This window comes from Ambystoma mexicanum, chromosome 2q (genome assembly GCF_040938575.1).
Source record: "Ambystoma mexicanum isolate Mex_15411 chromosome 2q, UKY_AmexF1_1, whole genome shotgun sequence".
NCBI classification, from domain to species: domain Eukaryota; kingdom Metazoa; phylum Chordata; class Amphibia; order Caudata; family Ambystomatidae; genus Ambystoma; species Ambystoma mexicanum.
This window is the reverse complement of record NC_090924.1, coordinates 655,991,978-656,012,634: the sequence shown is the minus strand read 5'-3', so window position 1 is coordinate 656,012,634 and position 20,657 is coordinate 655,991,978. Positions and strand designations below refer to the sequence as shown.

The window sequence follows — 20,657 nt, the reverse complement described above, 5'->3', positions numbered from 1 at the left end:
TATGCCCAACATTTTGCTTATTATCGAATTATTTAGCATTAAGTAAATAACCACATGATGTTTTAGAATATACATGCAAAAAACACATACCCGTTCAGTGCGCATCAATGTGTCCCAACATGTTGATATGAAAGTAGAAAAAGAGAAGACTTGGAGTCAGTGACTTTAGATCCATATACCTAGCGGTGTAGGAAATCAAAGAAATGGATTGTACCTTACGGTTCATATAGCTCTTCAACTGACGTTGAAGTGTCTAGCTGAAATACGTGCTCCTGTTGATACCATGAAAAAACGAATCAAACCTGGCAAACGTTTAACAAGTGTGAAAAGAACGGTGAGGTGAGTTCTTACCCAACTCAGCTTCGAGCTTCTGTCACTTTGCACAAACTACTTTACTTGATCATCCTCCTCGTCTCAGTACCTGAGTGGTTATGGGTGTTGGAGTCCTTGGATATCATGGGTCTTTCAACTCTTAGATGGTTTTTCATCCCCCTGTCCTCTATAGAATAGCATTGAGAACAAGTCTCTTTGTACCCTTCCATTCCACTGCTTTTCGGTCATCGCACCTGAGCAGTAAAACCTGAAAGATGAGTACATAGTTTTACTTACCAGTAACTTTGTTGCTTCTCTTCTCTTGAACAATCACCAGCACAAGTAGTTTATCTGCATCAGATGCATTCTGGGGAGAAGCATTGTGACTTTTGGGCACAATGCCCCGCTTTTCATAGTGATTGGACTTCTGAAGTTAGGGCATATTTCTTGTGACTTGGTTCCATCTTATTGCATCACTTGTTTCCTTTGTATTGATTTAATTAATTGAATGCATTTTAAGAATCTATGGTGACTGCATGCATTTATTTATTGTTGTGCGATATCATCTACTTGTTTCCTTTTTTAGTGTGTTTTTAAGGCCTAGAATGAATACGTATACGTTCATGTCTAAATTATTTTGTGCTTCACAGAGTGGACTCATTGTGGACCTCTGACCGCACTCATATTCTCTACTGAGAATAGCTTTGATTGCTCTCCATTGCTACCTCAAATGGGTTTTGGTTAACCTTTCAGAATCCCCCTGTTCACTGTAACTAGGGTGGCCTGCTAAACTGTCCACCAGACCAAATTCTAGAAATCTATCTTAACTGGTAACTGCCTTTTATCTAATGATAGAACTGTGCGGCAAATCAGTGCCTCTGCTCCGTGAAGGTGCAACCAGAAAGTGCCATAAAACAAACGGTCTGGGGTTTATTCTAGCAGTGAGAAAACATTTGTTCATAGCACCACTCGAGTGTACAGTAGGAGTGGGTACCGCACAGGTGTAATAAGCAGCCGGCAGTCATAATCCTTTGAGTTGGGACAGCGTAAGGTGTGATATGTTTGTTAGTGACATATATTAGGGAGGAAGGCAAGCATATTAAGATAGAATCCTAATTCTATCTAGGGCCACCTTTTGGGTCCCTTCACCGATTTACTTTTTCACACTATCTTTATTTGTTTCTTTTTTTTTTTAAACTTTTATTTTTGCTTGCAGAGGCAAACAACATACAGACACATCAGAGGCATATGGACAAATTTGTAACATATACATGCACATACAGAACATATTGGCAAAGATGCGGCAACAGCAGAAAGGGAGCAGCATATTACAGGTGGCTGAAACACAGAGTCACTGACTGAGGGGCTAGGAGGATTCATCCGTTGAAGAAGTCATTTGAGTTGATCAAGTAACTGTTGAAAGCCGACCATATGTTTCGAGGTCGAGAACGCACTGGGAGCATGCCCAGAAACTCCTCCTCGCAGTTTCGGGACCACGTAAGCAGATTTAACCATTTCTGGAATGTAGGGGGAGCAGGGCTTTTCCAGTTTTGTAAAACACATTTCTTGGCTATGACACAGCTAACATTCAAGAACCCAACAATGTCCTTAGCCCCTCCAGTCTGCCACACCCCAAACAGAACCCCCATTGGATCGGGATCAACAGTATCAGTGATTGCGGACAGTGTCTCTATGACTTTACTCCAAAATGTCACCAGCTCCGGGCAGTCCCAGAACATGTGCAGGTGGTCAGCACCCTCCGCACCGCAGCGGGGGCACAATCGAGGATCAGAACGAGCAAACTTCGAGATTCTACCTGGAGTGTAATACAACCGGTTGAGTAATTTATATTGTATGGTGCGGTAGCGGAAGTTTAGGGACACCCTGCTAGTATGAGAACACATCTTCTCCCACTGTTGGTCTGTGAGATCCAGCTCCAGCTCGGAGGCCCAGTCAGCACGAGCCCTGGATGGAGGGGGAGAAGAAGCGGACAGGAGGAGCTTGTACAGTGAAGAGACTACCCCATGGGCACCTCCCGAGTTAGCAATGTAAGCAATTCCAGGGGAATCCTGGGGCTCAATGGGGAAGACAGGCCAGGCAGCACGAAGTCTGTAGAACTGCAGAAGCTCCAGAACCGAGCCCGAGTGTCCCGGCCTCCACGTTTGCGGTGTTATGAACTGTCCCTCCGGATAGAAATCAGTGAGGGCACGGTAGCCCAGGGCCTCCCAGTGTCGCGCCAGGGTGGTATCGCGTGTGGGTTCCAGCCCGGGGAAGCTCCAGGCGGGGAGCCATTTGTAGTACGGATGTTGCTCGTCGCAGGTTTTAAAAATCTGGCCCCAAGCCTGCACCGTAGTCCGGACCGGGTCAATGGGCGAGTCTGGCACATACTGCCGGTCTAGAATCAGGGACATTACATCGGTGCTTGCTGCTGCCAGAATCTCGAGATTAACGTGGGGACGGGGTGGAGGCCCCGGATACCAGTAGGATGCGAACAGGTCCGGGGCTGTGAATCCCCCTTTGTCATAGGGTAATGACATATCCGACCACTTTTTACGCACAGCACCAGAGTGCCATAGGAAGTGAGCGAGCAGTTTGTGCAGGTTCATGAAGTATTTCCTTCCTGGCCAGACGGCGACATTACTAAATACATAAAGCAACTTGGGGAGCAAAATCATTTTTACCAGCGAAAGTCTTCCGGCCAATGACAGTGGAAGAGCACGCCAGCGTGCAACCTTGGTCTCGGCCTGCTCTGCAACAGTCCGGTAATTGTCTGCCAGTAGCGAGTCTTTGGAGAGACACCTGGACCCCCAAGTACTTGATCCCATCAGGGGACCAGCGGAGCGGGTACTCGGTGGGGGGCTGTATCGTGGAGCTAGTGAGGGGGAAAATCTCAGACTTAGTATAATTTATAGTAAACCCAGAGTACGTGCCAATGCGGGTGATGTCACGCAGAATTGGGTCTAGATGGGCCGTTGGGTCTCTTACAAAGAGCAATACATCGTCCGCATAAAGCGAGATAATTTCAGGGGAGTCTTTCAGCCGCACCCCTTTGCGCGCATGTCTTTCCCTGACATAATCGGCCATCGGCTCTATGGCCAAGGCGAATAGGATCGGAGAGAACGGGCAACCCTGTCGAGTACCTCTGAAGAGAGGGAACAGACCGGACGTCTGGGAGTTAACTCGCACTCTGGCCACCGGGGAAGTGTATAGTAACCGAATGTATGCTATCATGTTGGGCCCTATACCCATATTCTCCAACACCAACCAAATATATTTCCATGACACCATGTCGAACGCCTTCTGAGCATCCAGTGTGACCGCAACCGCACTCACCCCCTGGTCAATGCGTGACATTACATTAAGCAGCCTTCTTATGTTGTGTGATGTTGACCTCCCAGGGACGAATCCTGACTGATCATCATGGACCATGTACGACATGACCGGGAGGAAGCGATTAGCAATCACCTTGGCAAAGATTTTGGTGTCCAAGTTCATTAGGGAGAGGGGCCTGTATGATCCGCACTCGTTAGTGGGTTTACCCGGTTTAAGCAGGACAGTGATGACAGCCTCACGCAACGACGGGGGAAGGGTACCCAGCCGGAGTGACTCGTTCCAAACCTCCAGCAGTTTGGGGGCCAGAATGGCCACGTGCTCCTGATAAAACTCGGCTGTCAGCCCGTCCGGACCAGGTGCTTTTCCTTTAGGGAATTTAGATATAGCCTCAACTATTTCTTCCAAACGGATGGGGGAATCCAATTGGTCTCTGGTTGCGGGAGAGACAATAGTCGTAGGGATCTGCTCGAGGAGGTTGCGCATTTGGACCCCACTGTGTTCGGGGGGTTGGGTGTACAGTTCTGAGTAGAAGTCCGTGAAGACCTCCAGAATACGTTGGTCAGACCACCGTTCCGACCCCAGGGGGTCCTTGATACAAGAGATCTGAGCTTGGCCCCACTCACCCCTAGCCAATGCCGCCAGTGTCCTGCCGGGCCTGTCTCCCTCCCCATATTTACGGGCAGCCTGCAGGCGACTAAAGTAGTGAACTTCCCTTGTAGCCTGTTCGTTAAAGAATTTGAGTTCCTCGCTGATCCGGGACAGGATGGCAGGGTCAACGGATGCAGGATGGGCACTCTCAAGTTCACGCAGCTTGGTTTCAGAGCGAGCAAGGGCAGCCCTAATGGCTTTGAGGACTCCCGCCTCCCTGGCAATGGACATTCCTCTGATGAAGACTTTGAAAGCCTCCCACCGGACCCCCATAGAGGTAGCCTGGGGCGTATTAAGACATATCGGACAGAATGTCAGCCCTAAATGTCCTGTAAAGCCAAGGACTTGAAGCGCCATGTATTAATCGTGGGGGGGGCCCACCCAAGTCCAGAGATAATTGGACCGGTGAATGGTCCGATAGGGTACGCGCCAGTATCCGAGTATCCACCACCCTCCCCAACAAGGTACTGGACAGGAAGAACATGTCAATTCTGGAAGAGCTATCATGCACAGAGGAATAGTGAGTATATTCACGCGTCTGCGGGTGCGTTACCCGCCATGGGTCTTGAATGTCAAGGGTTATGCTGTGTGCAAGGAGCTTGCAGGCTGCATTGGAAAGGAGTCTGGGGGCCGAGCCTGTTCTGTCTAATGTGGTGTCTAATATGAAGTTCATGTCCCCCCCCCCCCCCCCAGATGATCTGCACCCCGATGTATCCCAGCAATATGGAGGCCACCTGGTCGATAAAGTCGGGAGAGTCCACATTAGGGCCATATGTGTTAACTAGCAGATATTCCCTGTTGGCTATTGCGCAGTGTAGGATGACATACCTCCCCTCTGGGTCAATGTAGCTCTTATGGAGCATGAACTTGAGTGACCTGTGGATCATCGTTAATACCCCTCTGGCGCGGGTCGAGTAAGCGGTAGAATATCTGTGGGGACCCCAAGAAGGAGCCATGCACCTGGCCAGCCGGCCTTTACAGTGTGTTTCCTGCAGAAGCAGAATCTTACAGCCGTGCCTGTTGGCATAGGCCACGATTCTGCGAGTTTTGGTGTAGTTGCTTAGACCCCGGACATTCCAGGACATTACTATTGTGGACATTTCAGATGCCTAAGGTACATCCCACAGTCGCAGCCGGAGCCCACATCCTAAGTGAGGAGAGTCCTCACAGGGGTAGCCCTCCCACCACTGTCGCCACAGTTCAGATGTGAGATTAAGCCTTCTCGGGTGTAGAAGACCCGATGTGATGCGGTCTGTCGGTCCGCCTCTGCCTTTTCCTATAACATTTCTCGAAACCCCAACAGTGCCACCCCCCTCCCTCACTGCCCACCCCCAACTTGCAGTGTAAGTCCCCCACCCCCCTGTGCCGGTGTCATCAGTAAACCCGACTCTACCCAAGAAGCAGAGGTCGGAGGGCGCAATCCGACCAGTATACGCCCCATTCAAAGCCCAACAGGGGCAAATAAGCAGTGACAACCAACAAAACATAAACATTGCAATCGCAAGTAGGTGTGCTGTTGCCGTGTGGGCGGCTCTTAGAGTGACATGTAGGGCAGCGTGTGCTGCCGGATGTGAGTTCTGCTACGGGCGGATCTCCAGATAGGTCTCCATACCTAGCTGAACGCTGCGGGCGAGACAAGACCAAGAGGTAACTAGAGAATATGGCCGGCACAGCGCCCCGTAGGGCAGGGAGAGCGCCGTTGACCACAGTCAAGTCTAGTCTCAGCCCCATCAGACGCCAGAGGAGCTTGGATCGTTGGGTGTGCAGTACGTTGTTGCCATAAACACGTTCCGAGTCTCGGATTCACTGGGTTGATAGATGGGTTCCGGGTAGTGTCTCTCTGGTTCACTCGGCCTCAGCAGGGGCCCCCGCCGGGCTGGGAAGTGGTAGGTGTACCTCAATGAATTTCACCGCCTCCTCCGGAACAGTGAAGAAATACAGTTTGCCATTATAGGTAATCTTAAGGCGTGCCGGGAAAAGAATGGCGTAAGGAACGTTTCGCTCTCTAAGTAGCTTCCTGACTCCAATGAACTGGCGCCTCTCCTGCTGCACCGCTATTGAGAAGTCTGGAAAAATCCTTACAGTATGTGAGTCAAGACGCAGGTCTCCCTTCTCCCGCGACAGGCGAAGGATAAGGTCTCTGTCCCGATAATTGAGGATTCTGGCTATTATGGGCCTAGGGATATCACCCGGTCTGGGCCTTGGTGATAGAGCACGGTGAGCGCGCTCAACAGTGAAGTACGGCGACAGGGCTGGGTTGCCCAGCAAATCCTTGAGCAGGGTTTCCACTGCATCTTCATTGCGCCCCTTAAGGGCATTCTCAGGGACTCCAATAATTCGTAGATTATTTCTGCGAGAACGGGATTCGAGGTCGTCGCACTTCGCTCTCACACTACGCATGTCACGCGACAGGGAGGCAACAGTGTTCTGCAGCACATGTATTTCATCCTCATTTGCTGATATCCGATTCTCAGCGTCAGTGATTCTGGTCCCCGCCTGATCCACCCCTGTTTTTAATGAGGCGACATTGGCGTTGATGTCGTCCAGCTTCTCGTGAAAGGAAGCAAAGTTTTTGGCCATCGATTCCATGAGTGTAGTCAGATCAGGGGGAGAGGCAATGGGATGGTGGTCCGCTACCCGCTCCTCCTGCATGGGCGATTCATGTGCCTCCTCCCCCCTCGGGACAGCCCTGGCGAATCTATCCATGGCTCCCCCCCTGGAAGACCCCCTGGTCTTGTTAGGCATTGTGGATTCAAGTGAAGGAGTGGCGCTGAGCAAGGGAGTCACTGAGGGAGAGAGCGTAGTCCCAAGGCCAATGTGGCAAGGTAGAGGTGTCAGTATATCCCCAGCAGTGGTGGAAGCAAGTGTCGGCAGAGATAAGGATTCCCGTAGGGGCTGCACCACCGGGGGGGACACCCAGTGCAGATGAGGGCAGCAGCCACCCCACAGTCACTGCACGGTATCAAAGCGGGGACCAGGCGCCCAGCGTGTGTGATGTTGCGTAGCTGAGGAGAAGGGATGGGCGCCAGGGGCACGGGCCCGGTGTGTATCCTCGTGGCGCGTGCTCTGGGGGGCGTAACAGACCCAGGGGCCTCCGGCAGACAGCAGGCCAGCAGCGTAGTGAAAGGGCCGTGGGTATCCCAAGAGCCCAGAGCGGGACTCCCCCCCGCACCTCACCTCGATACGGCAGCGAGCCAGTCTCCACAGGTCAGCAGCGGGGGCCGCAGCCGGGCAGAGGGCCAGCCACGAGTCGCAGATGCGGCGTTTCGTCCAGGGGGGGCAACCGCAGCCAGCCGCCCAGCCGCACGACCCGGATCGGGCCCAAGACAGTCCGGCAGGGCACCAGGGAAGGCGAGCGGGGCCCTCAGGCGCCGACCCAACCCGCCTCGGCGGTGATCAGCCAGCGCCCGCCACGGCACCCCCAGTTCACACGGGCCGGCGGCGGAGGGCAGCGGGCAGTCCCGGTGGCCGCCGACAGAGCAATCCGCGCAGGGGGGGAGCCACAGCCCGCCCCGCAGCTCCACGCCCCGATCGGGCCTCCGCCAGCCCAGCGGGGGTCACAGATGGGCGGGCGGTGCACTCAGGGGCAGCGCCCCGTCCAGCGTCGCAAAACTCGGCAGGCCACCCAGATGAGGAAGCAGGAAACCGACGGATGCCGACGCCGCGGCTTCCGCGAGGCCGTGGGCCACCACAGCAGGGGGCTCGTCCGGAGGCTTCCCGACACCGAGAGAAGTCGGATTTCACAGGCTGTAGCACGGCGATGTAGGGCAGCAGCCCGGCCAAGATGTGGGTTGATTGCACCCCGTTGGTCGCAGATGAAGGCAGATGTCCGCCAGGCCCACACGGAGCTCGAGGGCTAAGCAGCCATCTTGGGCTGCTCCACAGCGCCACCTCCCATCTTTATTTGTTTCTTGATATTTTTGGTGGTCAGCGGTACTTCAAGACCCCTTGCAATTACATACCTTCTTACCTGTAAGGTATCATGGTATTGGGTCTCCCTTAAGGTGCCAAGTCCCAGGGTTGCCGCTTGGATGTGTGGTGAATTCTGTGGAGGCCCCACCAAACCCCAGTTTAAAGTCTCCTCCAATGTGGCAAGGGGAAGGTAGCTGCTACCTGATCCTAACCCCTGGACTGGAGGTGTTGTCAGGGGGAAGGATCACATGGGAGGAGACGGCTATCAAGGGGAAGTGTTGACTCCACTATGAGAGACGCAGTATTCATCTTCTGAGGAATATAACCCTGGTCGCAAGGAGTACGCTCAAGAAGCATTGTGTATGAATTATTAAACTCTTTTGTTGAACTAAATAAATCAGCCATCTTTTCCTTGTATCATTTTATTCTATGTATTAGTTTTAGTTTGCTAGGCACGGACATCTGTGTTAGGTTAGGGAAAGTTGGACGTTTATCAGAACCCCTTTTTACGTAGAATAAATGGCAAACTTTGAGAAAACTTTACCTTTTTGCCCGTCTCACATTTCTGACCTCTCACGGGTGCAACTGCGAGCCATTTGGACTTGATTCCTAAACACCAACTTTTGGAACTTAACAAATTGTTTGTTGCTGAGCAGGGTTGAAGTGCCCAGTTGATTACGGAAAGCTCATAGTGGTTAAAAACTGCAATAGTTAAGTGTTGCGTAACTCAACACACATTTCACTTTGGGGAAATAGAAGTTGTTTTCTGATGACTTGTAAAAAAAAAGTGATGCATATATGACGAAATGTGCAGTTTTGCTTAATAGTGTTTTTATTTCTCCACAGATCATCCAAATAGAGGGGGATCCACAGAAACTGTAAATGTACTTAACTCGAAGCTAGATAATAAGGTACGATTTTGAAAATAAACATTTAGTTTTAGTGAACATATGATAAACATGTAATTGTTAATCATTTTGCTATAAAACTTGATCATTTTTAGACTGTTAGGAAAGATTTTCTTTTTGCACCCTTCCCTGCATAGATATCTGTGGGACACCCTTTCTTTTTGCTTGTTTTGAACCCTGTCTTGACTTTTCGGAGGTCAGTAAAGACTTCAGCTTTACCTCTCTTGCCTGTTTTGCACATTCTTATGTGTAAACCTACGAGTCCCTAAGACTGTCGGTACTGAGAGTCTGTCTCTCTTTATGAATTCTTGTATTGGTAAAATTGCACACATCCCCTTACAGAGAAGTGCTGTTAAGATACTTTCTGTCCTATCCTTTTATATAATGGCATTTTGTTTACTTTTCATATATATGTGCCTCAGACAAGCTGGTGGCAGCTGTTAAATATTTACAGTTGTTTTGCTGTTTTGTTCAAGCACCTTAACACTTACTGCAAATTGCTAATAAAGGTGACCAGCCCCCTAAGGTGAGTGTACCACAAAGTTTCACTTGTTCTTTGGCCATACTGTTCTTTGGCCCTCTTCCTGACATCTCAGGTCAGGAAATGCTTTGTATGGAAATCCCTTATCCCGGGGAAGCTGTGACTTTCTCAGGCTAAGGGGCGCTGTGTGTATACCAGAGAAAATGACTGGGACTGTTTAGTCCCAATCAGCATCTTTGGAGCCAGAGTGTGTGTTGCTGGGCAGTGGGGTGACTAGTGGGTATCCGTGATTGGATAGCTACTAGCTGTTTCAATGGGATTGCATACAGCCTGAATCTAGGATAAAAGGAGGACTCTTGCAACTGTTCATCAGATTATCGCTGGAACCAAAACATCCGTAAAGACGAGCACCTGCTGATGACCTGGGGAGGACGCCTGCAGCTGACCAGCATTGACTCCAGTGTTGTCCCGGGTAAACCCTTCTTCTCTGTTTTGATCTCATGGCCTTTGTAGCTTTGACTACATGACCAGTGGGAACAACCAGTTTTGACCCCCTTCCTGCTCCAGTATCCATGGCTGCTAAGCCTTTGGAAGTGTCACTGTACGAGCCAGTGGACTGACCAGCTCTCTCCTGTGCTTCTTGGCTGCAGCCACCGTCATTCTCAGTAGAGCCTTGACATTTGGCGGATCTTGTGCCCCAAGTTGCCTGCTTCTTCATTTTCAGCCATCTCACTGTAAGTGAAGCTGTAATGTGGCTATAGGTGTTTTTAGATTTCATATGGAATTTGTTTGTAATAAGCTACTCGTTGTTTAACATGATTTATACATTTATAATATGAATGGAAACTTATGAAAAGTATATTGCAATTTTTGTTTTTTTTAATGCAGTGTTATTGCTCTCCGTGTCCGAGAGACACCAATCGGCAGCAGATGAGCACTGGAATCTGAGGCATAGCGTCCCCCATTTCTCAGACCCCTTGTTTAATTTCAGTGGTTTCATGGTATTTCTACAAACAGTTTGGGTTGCTTATCCCCCATATTAGCAACGCCCAAGAAGAACCATGCGGACCGGAGGGGTAGTACTGAATATTTCCTAGTTCTTTGTCTTCACTTAGAAAAATACAAGCTGGTTACGCCAGTCCAGTTTGCAGAGTCCCTGTGTACAGGGGATTGGCTTTGCTGTTAAAATGGATTTCTACAATCTGGCCTGGTGGACAGATAAAGACCCATCCGAGTTCTGATGAAAAGGGATACTTTGAGAGGTTAGCCATACAGAATCAAGGTAAGCATGGAGAGTGGTCTAGGCTTAGTCTCATGAGAAAGAGTGGGGTCAGAGGTCCACAACGTGTCCACACAGTGAATCACACAGTAATTCACTTTTGATGGGCAAGACAAAAATACTCTATTATAAGCCCAGAAACACAGTAGAAAAAAGAAGCAAGTACAACATCGCACAACACTCGTTTATCAAACGTATAAGCAGTCACCTTAGGTTTGTAGAAATACATATAATATCCTATTCAACTGAAACTAGTTAAGTGGTGAAGCAGTAAGTAAAACCAGTTCACAAGAATGATACCCTAACTCTGTAAATTCCTAATTGACCACTGTCCTGTCTTTTTGGTTTTCCCATTGTGTCTTTGTTGCGCCCCGATGCCCGAGCTCTTTCGGCACATTATAAACATATACGTAAAAAAATATGCCCAATCCCTATGTTGAATCGGGCCTTATGCTCAAAAGACACAAAACTTCTTGTTATTAGAGTGGACAGATGTAGGAAGTTCTTGTGGTGGTGGAAAATGTTCCAGAACTTGTCCATAATACAACCGGTAAGTAAGTTTATTTTCCTATCCTTTAGAACAGCTTTTGGATCAAACAATCAAAAAGCGGTGGAATCTAATAAATGTTATATATATTAGTGTATTCTAAGGTTTATTATCGGGTAGACTGGGCCGCTGAAGGATTTCTGAGTACTCGCACTCCCCAGCCCTGACTTTGATTTTCCCAAGTGACTAGGCAGGTCGACTGGGTGTCGCTGGAGGTAGATTTTCCTGTTGTGTGACAGAAGATGCGGGTGCAACAATTCTTTTGGTTTGGTCCAGGAGCGGAGTGCAAACCTTAGCAACGACGAAATGCAGCAGGCACGGATGCAGCCTTCTTCAGGACACTCTACCAGACTGGAGAGGCTGGTTCCAGCAACTGTCGCTGCACGCGGGCAACAGCAGGCATCTCTCCAGTCCTAGTCGGAGCACACCTTCCAGGACAGGATCCTGTGATGCTGGAGAAGATGAAACCTAGTAGTAAAGCGACTTGTGGCACGAGCTGGTGACCACCGAAGTTCTGGACAAAAACTTGGAATGGTGATGCTTCTGTCGAGGAAGCCCACTGCAGAGCTGGACAGTCCACCAAGTGGTCCAGGGATTATTCCCAGGGCTCATGCCAGGCCTCTTCGGGAGTCGTCCACGGATCTTCAGTCGGCTGCTCTTCTAGACAGGATACTTGGCTTCAACACTAATCTGAAGAAATGGCTCCAGGTGTACTCCTTATCCTAAATCCTGGCTGGAAGCAAGTCCAAGACCACCAATGGTAAGAATCTGCACCATTCAAACAGCCAGCAGTGGTCCAATCGGGGACCAATGTGGGTTTCACTCTTGCACTCCCCCTCCCTTCAGACTCTGGCACCACAGATGTGGAGTGGGACAAGACTGTCCCACCCACTTGCTTGGTGCACACACATGGCATGCAGTAGTCCACGAAAACAGCAGCTTTCCCAGGCAAATGCATGACCATATAATGGATTTCCTGACCTGAGAAGGCAGGAAGAAGGCCAAGAAACAATAGGGCCTAAGAACAAACCATAAATCTCGTGGTACAGCCATTTTAGGGCAATAACCACGTTTAGTAGCCAGATGCGGTAAACGCGAATGTGCACACTAAAAATAGTGCGGGATTGTCAAAATGTATCTGCTGTCACCATCTTGTCTTTAGGCACATACATAAGTAACCAAAAATCCCAAGTGTAAAAGACTAGGGTGAAACCATGCAGTATCCCCACTGCACTGCATGGTAAAGTGCTGTGTGCACTGTTAAAAAGTTACCCAAACAAGTAAAAAATAAAGACAAAGGGAAACCTAGTTTCACAGTACTGATAGTCTGAAGGACTGATCAGTTTCCCCATGACAAATGAGCAAAAGGCCAGGGGAGTGAAGCTGAAAGCTTCACTTCCCTGTAAAAAGTCAGGACCGGTTCAAAAACAAAAGCATCACTTTTTTTCCAGGAGGAGGGTCCATATGGTGGGAAAGTTGCCTGAAGCGCTACTGCACCGAAATATGAGGATTTTGATGTTTGATCACTACTTGAGTACTGTTCTTCCATTCAGTGGTAATTCAGGGCCTCAGATGTTCTTGACAATCATAAAAGCTGTGGCTAGTGCTTTGAAACATGTCTGCATGTGTTACAGTTTGAGAGGGGAGCTTTACAGGAGTCAATAACGCAGTCTGTTTATGATTGTGAAACCAAATTTTGAACAAAAACTTTTCCAATTTCGTGAAGGGTTGGCACTCTCATTCATAAACCTACGTTGGTGACCCCATCCTGGCTAAAGTGGTTCCCCCTCCAGAGAGTGGTAGACTGCCATTGATATTTTCTGAACAGATCTTATATATTAGCCCAGGTGGTACAGGAACTGTCGTACCTCATGGCTATTTGTGGTGCACCTTCCCCGACTCCTGATGAAACTGTTATAGCTTCAGTTGGCAGAGTCCAGGTTCCAAGAGACTGGCAGACCATTGGCTAGGATTTCCTTTTTGAACTCACAATTCAGAATCTCCCTTGGTGGCAGGATAGGCAGAACTTGCTAGAGTGTGTCCTTTTGAAAGCACCCCACCTCTACAATTGACTGATTCCTCCCTGGGTGGCTGGGAGATGTCTCTGGCCGAGAACTCTTCATCTGTCTACAAGTAACCTGGAACTCGAGGAGGTGGTCAGTGAATTCCATTCCTTTATTCCAATTTTCCAAGAGTGGTACTTATCCTGACAGACTGTACCACCCCAATGCTCTACATCTAAAATCAAGGAAGGACCTTGTTACCTGCCCTGTCTATTTGCTGTGGACAGTGGGATTGTAGTGTTTAGCAGGGAATGTATCTGTGGGTTTCACCTCACAGGACACTAACACTGGGGTGGACAGGTTGAGCAGGTTCAATGCAAGGGACCACCAGTGGGAGCTTAATCGAGAGGCCCTTCCGCAGATTTCAGATGTTCACTAATTCTCACAGCCTCTTTTTTGCCAGCAAGAGTTTGGTTCTCAGATGTGTTACGTCTGTTGTCTTGGGCTCCTGTCTTTCCTCGCGGGTCGCAGGATCAGCTCTACCAGCAGAATGGAATTTTTCTTCGTTCCTGCCATCGGTGCTAACCTTGCATGTTGGTTCCTCAGGAATAGACTTCTTCCCCACCTGTACATTTCCTGGGAGAATTCAAAAATTACACAGCAGACAGGAAGTCATCGGCACACAGCCAGTATAAGAGTAAGTAAACTTGTTTTTGCCACTGGACGATCAGCTGAAGCATAAAACTGATAACTTGTCATCTAGACGACTTGTTGAGCTGAGAGTCTGTGCAAGTTGACACTTGCTTAACTTACCTGGCTCCCATTGGTGCTTTGCCAGTGAACATTTCCTTTTCATCCAGTCCACTTGCTAAAAGGCATTTGGATGGGTTTGTTAGGCTTTTCCACATAGCCAGTGAGAAAACCACTTCTTATTGTGCTCGCTGGAGCTTTAGCTCAAACCTTTCATGCCTGCTTTTGGCAGATACAAAATTAGCTGCGTGGAAGACTGTCTTCTGTGGCCATAACATCTGCCAGGAGAGTTGGTGAAATTGAAGCGTTAACTTGCGAGTGACCCCATTACTGTTAACAATTAGAAAAAGATGGCGTTACTCACTCTTCCGGCATTTCTCCCCAAAGTAGTATTTGATCCACATCAACCAAGATGTTTCCTTGCCTGCCCACTTACTTTGTGCCCCCGCACCCCATCGGAGCATATTGGTTTTGGACACATTGGCTATCAGGAAGGCCTTTGTTTTATTTGGCCTGTACTTAAGAATTCCGCAAATCAAATAGTTTATTACTTTTTGCAGATAAGTCTTTAAAGGTTCTATTGTGAGGTGGCTGGTTTTGGCTATTATGGAATGTTTCAACTTGCAGGAACAGAATCCTCATGGCTTACCTAACCATGCGGCCTAAGACTCCAACTGTCGTATCAAACCAATTTCCTGAGATCCCAACAGTAAGACTGCTACATATTCCAGTCCTTCTGCTTTTCGAAGACACTACTGCACGAACACCAATTCCCTATCGGATGCAGCTTTTGGGTAGTCAGTTTTTAAGAATCTTCTTTGATGTTAACTGAGGCTCATCCTTACAGTTAGTCTTCATGCTTTGCAGTCTGCCATACGGTATGGAGGCAAGGGGGCAGTATGTATAAGTTCATGAAATGTCACCAAAACATGTGACTCCAATAGCAGTAGGTAAATCCTTCCAAATAGGCACCAATAGTGTATTTCCCCCTCTTTCGAGACTGCGAACTTAGAATCAAACCAAGGAGAGGAATGTCAAACTGTAGTTGCTGGCAGTGGACGTATGCGGAAATCTAAAGCACATCAGGTTGGCTTGTCTGAAGTCGCTAAGAAAAACAAGAAAAGAATCAAGGGTTATCTGATGTATATATTAACCCTATTCAGTATACAAGGGCTGGAGAGAAAAACAGCATTCCATTAAACAACTCTTACATGGCATGTAATACAATAATTCATAAGCATGGTATGCGCCCTATATTTCTTTAGCCGGGCAGGATAATGCTCGCCTGCGTGTCTTCAATAGAATTAAGACTGTACAAGGAAGTTATTCTGGAAAATCTTTATTCGAAATGATGGATTGTGTCCTCCGACGTATTCCTTATCTTTATTAATTCGTCTCCAGCTTGCTGGCATCGGAAAAAAAAATTCTCAGTAGAGGGCGCTGCGCATCAACGTCCGTCGAGTTGGTGTCCCTTGACAGCCACCGTATCGGCGCCGACGTCACCATGCCCATAAATAGCCACGCGCAGCGTCCGTTGCTCAGTTCCGTTTTTCTGCGCATCGTGGTGCCTCGGAATATCGTTGCTCAGTTCTTCAGTCAAATATACTTCATTATTCCTCGAATACCGACTCGTACTCGATGGCTTCCTCATCCGAACCGACAACTCCACAGTCCGGCTTCAAAAAATGTCGAGACTGTGGAAAGAAAATGTCGTTGACGGATACTCACAGGATCTGTTTGTGGTGCCTGGGAATCGAGCACCATTGTTCGGAGTGCGAGGACTGCATGTCCATGACGGCGAAAGCCTTGAAGGAGCGTAAGGGGAAACTCGAGAGAGGTAAGGCAGTTAAAACTTCTTAGAAAGTTTCCTCGGCGGAGTCGAGACATTCGTCTCCTCGCCATCACAAAAGACATTCTCGTTCTAGGTCTCGAAGCAGTTCCCATCACTCTTCGAGATCTAAGCATTCAAAAAGAGATGTCAAAGATTCCCTTCCTCGTCGTCGTCTTCTTCCGTTTCCCTGAAAAGGGTCTCCTGCCCCACAAAACATAGCTCTCAGGCTGAGTGGGAGGAATTCAGGAAAAAGATGCTTAGCGTCTTCGAGAAAGCGGCCTCGACCCCCTCAAAGGCTGCTGAGGGTGATGCCCTGTTTGAAAGACCCAAAAAATCAAAACGCTGCGAGTTGCAGCACCCGGAGAAAGAAGCTACTCGAGAGCGTCACGAACCCTCGAGTAAAGGCAAGGTCATTATCGAAGGGTTCTTCGACGCACAGGTCAGTCGATTTGACGCCGTCTTCGACGCCGACATCAACGCCAAGAAACGACAAACCCACGGCCACCCCACAGCCAGTGGCCATACCCAGAGCCTCGATCATGAGAATGTCGTTGGGCAGAAACCTGTGCAGTTCCCTCTGGGACCACTGCAAAAGATTTAAGACTACAGGTGTTTGGCAGTAAACCCATTTGGTAGCAGTCTGTACCACACAGATTCACTTGGTAGCTGTGGCTGAGCAGTCAGACTTCCCTCAAGAAGAGTTAGGCAGTATACAGAGTATTCACAATAGGTCAAAAGAACACAGTAGAACATGCAAACACTGACCAGAGTTTGGTGTAAAAGAGATATAATTATTTATTTAAAAACACATCTAATAAAACACACTGGCACTAATATCAAGCAGTTCAAAAACACGGTCACTAAAAGATATACACTCCCTTCAACGATTAGTTAGACAAGTCTTAAGTAAAGCAACACTTATTTTCAGACAGCGGTGGCGCTTAACGAAGATGGCACTCTAATCAATCGGTTTAAAAGGGAGAGAAAGGCAGAGCAAAGATAGAAACAGATCCCAACACTTTCGGAAGAACACAGTAGGAGAAGAAGGCAGGTTAAAACTGTAAAGTCAAAGTTAACAAGGCCAGACCCACTTTAAGAGGCTCCGGTCGAAATGTGTCCAAGGTGACACGGTTCAAAGTGCCCAAAAGTCTCGCAATAAGTTCAGAAAGAGTTGGACCAAAAAGAAAGGGACCAGTTAGATGGTCAAGGCGGCCAGCCCAGTCCAGAAGGTTAAGGGATTATTTTTACCTTGTAGCAATCTTTAGAAAGGGAGGCCTGGCGGACACAGTACCTTAAAATGGTGAGAATACTCCAGCGGGGGCAGTTGTTCCTGGCAGCGGGTGCAAGTCGGTGCTTCGTTCGGGGGAAGTGAGGATCTCGTCGGGGAGGAAAGCAGGAGTCCGTTGCACTGCCAGGGAAGAAACCAGCCGCGGAGTTCTCAGTTAAAAGGAGCAGTCCTTCTATTCGCGGTCCAGTGGTAAGTGGCTATTTGGTTGCCGGGGTGCTTGGCACGGGCAATTTGACCACAAGACGTGCTGGGATGCGAGAAAAAGAAGGTAAACTGGTTGTGCCCACCAGTCAGGGGAAGAAGACTCTCCAGCCGGGAGATCTTCTCTGTCGTTGGGAAGTGGTGAGCCGGTTCAGCAGTGCTCCACCGGTGGTGTCGTCGTAGCAGGTCGGCTCAGCTTCTCCCTCGTCGGATTTTCAGGTCCTGTGGCGACTTCTGAAGTTCCAGTCCCAAAAGCCCTGCTTTTATGCAGCACACCCCCATCCACTCAGCCTAGCTGTCAATCAAACATGCTAAGTGGTGAGCCGGCCGGCTCACCACTTGGGCCAATCACACCAGAGTGCAACTTGAGTTATCAAGGTAACTCAGTCCAGGGTGCCTAAACCCCCTCCCACACCCCCTGTGGTACCCAGAAAGAGTGGCACCACTTTTGGAGGCTTCTGTGGAGAAGCCCGCCAAAAAGTGGAACAAAGGGCTTGACCTTTGGTTTGGAGTTACAGAGGCGAACACAAACGCCATTTTAAAACCGAGTTCTGGCAGAAAAAAACAACCGGTGAATTAATATTAAATAAATAAACCGGCGGTATGTTTGAGGCTATAAGGATTAAATAATTAAAGTTGGTAGCCTCGAACAATGGGAAAATCCCATACAGATATATTCGCGGTCGAATATAAAAAGTAGTATCCACTGCCACCAGCCGAAACTCGATCAGGGGGGACGGAGACGTGCCCCTTCGAACAACAGACCCCGGGGCAATCGAATTGCCCCGACCAGTACGTCCACAATATGATGATTTGTACTGGTTTCTGTTCATAATTTGGGACTAGCAAAGCCAATGGTGACTTTACATGCCCTGGGAGACAGTAGTCGGTCCCAGGGTATGGAGTCTATGTTAGGGGGTCACTATGACACCCCTGTGTTACTGCACGGAGGGTGCTGTGTAACACACATAAGAAAAATGAGACTCTATGGAGTAAAAGACCCCATAGCCCATGAAACACATTATCATCCAAAGGAACACCATAAATCATGTCCAAGAGTGAGAGAAAAAGAGTCTCATTCTTAGCAGGAGAAAAAAACAAACTCCAGAAATCCAGCAAAGCTGCTGGGGGACTCACTAGGTTAGGAAATTCAGCCTAAACAGAGAATTCTCCCTAACATTCGTCGACAACCTAGAGTAGAATTCCGATACTCTCGAGTTCCTCGAGGCCTCTACCAACTTTCTTGACGCCTTTTTCGATGGCTTCGAAGCCTTTTAACGTCTGCGTCGACGACCTCAACGTTTTGTCAGCCAATTATGACGAATTTGGCCCCTTCTGCTCTGGAAATTGGATTTATGCCATTTTCAAGACCTAATCATTCTAGAGCCTTAGCATCTATTTATGAAGAAGGGGAGAATTCGGATCAGGAGAGACCTTTTGAGTTGCAGGGAATCTTCAACTCCTGCACCAGAGGAATCTACCTCTGAGGAAAGTAGGTTTAAGGACCTCCAAGAATCCTTACATGAAGCAAGTGAGTTGGACACTTCCCCAGAAGTGGAATTTGCCAAACCAGACCCAGGGGAACATGTCGAAACCCCTTATAGAACCTTGATGGCAAGGATAATAGAGTTTATGGGGTGGTCTACACCCTCACCTGCTTTTCAGCAAGACGACCTCACAGACATTTTGGTTAAAGGTCCACAGGAGGATCCTGTGGTGCCATTTCATGCGGCATTACAAAGGAAAATATTGGCAAACTGGGAAACCCCTGAGGTTATCCCGGCGGTTAACAAAAAATTATCAGCCAAGTAGAGGGTGTCTACTGCTGACCCTGAATATTTATTCAGACACCCAACTCCAGAGAGTCTGGTTGTGCAGGCAGCAACTTCATCAGGTAGTGAATCGGCTTACCCTACTGTTCCACAGGACAGGGATGACAAGAGATATGACTCTATGGCCAAAAAAGTATTTTCTGCATGTAGCATGGCGTTGAAATCCATCAATGCTACCTGTACGCTCGCAAGGTTCAGCCACGCACTTTGGGAGTGTGCTTCATCAGCAGCTGACTGCGTCCCGGAGGGAGAAGAAAGAAAAGCGTTCCTAAACATCATTAAGGATGGTAAAGACGCAATGTGTGAATCCCTTCAAACTGGCATCGATTCTGCTGACAGCATCAGCAGGGCCATGGCGGCAAGTACAACAACCAGGAGATTTGCTTGGTTGCGGAAGTCTGGTTTTGCTCCAGATGTGCAAAGCAGACTCTTGAATATGCCCTTTGACGGCTCTTCCTTGTTTGGTAAGAAGGCGGATGACAGTTTAGAAAAGCTTCAATCATCAAAGGCAGCAGCAAAATCCCTGGGAGCTGCAATCCGTCAGACGCCATATCGCCCCTCATGAACCTCTTGGAGAGGTAAGTCCTTTCGCTTCTATTCCTCATTCGGAAGAGGCAGAGGACAGCCGGTTCAAAGGGGTCAGAAAAAATTCACCCGAGGTGGACGGGTTAAAAATACAAAAGCCGCAGCAGCAGGAGGTCCCTCTTTACCCTCGGCATCTGCATCAGCCGCCTCCAAACTGCTCTGAGGACTCTCCTCACAAGACACCAGTAGGGGCCAGGTTACCTCAACATCTGGTGGAATGGCAGGCTATTACGTCAGATGCTTGGACATTGCAGACAGTTGCCCAAGGTTACTGCCTGCCTTTTCTACGCATCCCTCCGAGTCATCCACCGGGGAACAGCTCTCTGAAAGTTCCAGATCCGCTCCTCTTGCAGGAAATTGTAGACCTGCTACAGAAAGGTGCCATAGAACTGTTACCTGTAGCGGAGAGGAACAAGGGCTGGTACTCCCCCCCCCCCCCCCCCCCCCCCTACTTTCTCATACCGAAGAAAGACGGAGGACTGGACTTACGAGAATTGAACAAGTTCCTCAGGAAGGACAAGTTCAAGATGGTAACTCTCTCTCTCAGATCCTTCAGGCCCTCCAGCTCCAGGACTGGCTGGTATCTCTGGACCTCCAGGATGCTTATTTCCATGTGCCAATCCATCTCAAACACAGGAAATACCCGAGGTTCACAATTGGCGGCTCTCATTATCAATTTCGAGTTCTGCCATTTGGGCTGACATCCGCCCCAAGGGTCTTCACCAAGTTAATGTTGGTAGTGGCAGC

The 20,657-nt window shown here is 48.7% G+C and overlaps 1 protein-coding gene across 2 annotated transcripts in view; it reads left to right on the top strand.

Moving 5' to 3' along the window:
* Positions 1-20,657, top strand: part of ATF7IP2 (activating transcription factor 7 interacting protein 2) — a 763,479-nt gene that overhangs the window by 374,840 nt on the left and 367,982 nt on the right. For both annotated transcript variants that reach the window (XM_069647842.1, XM_069647843.1), the window contains exon 8: positions 9,052-9,116. In XM_069647842.1, coding sequence (XP_069503943.1) covers positions 9,052-9,116 — 65 coding nt within the window. The remainder of the gene's footprint in view (positions 1-9,051; positions 9,117-20,657) is intronic.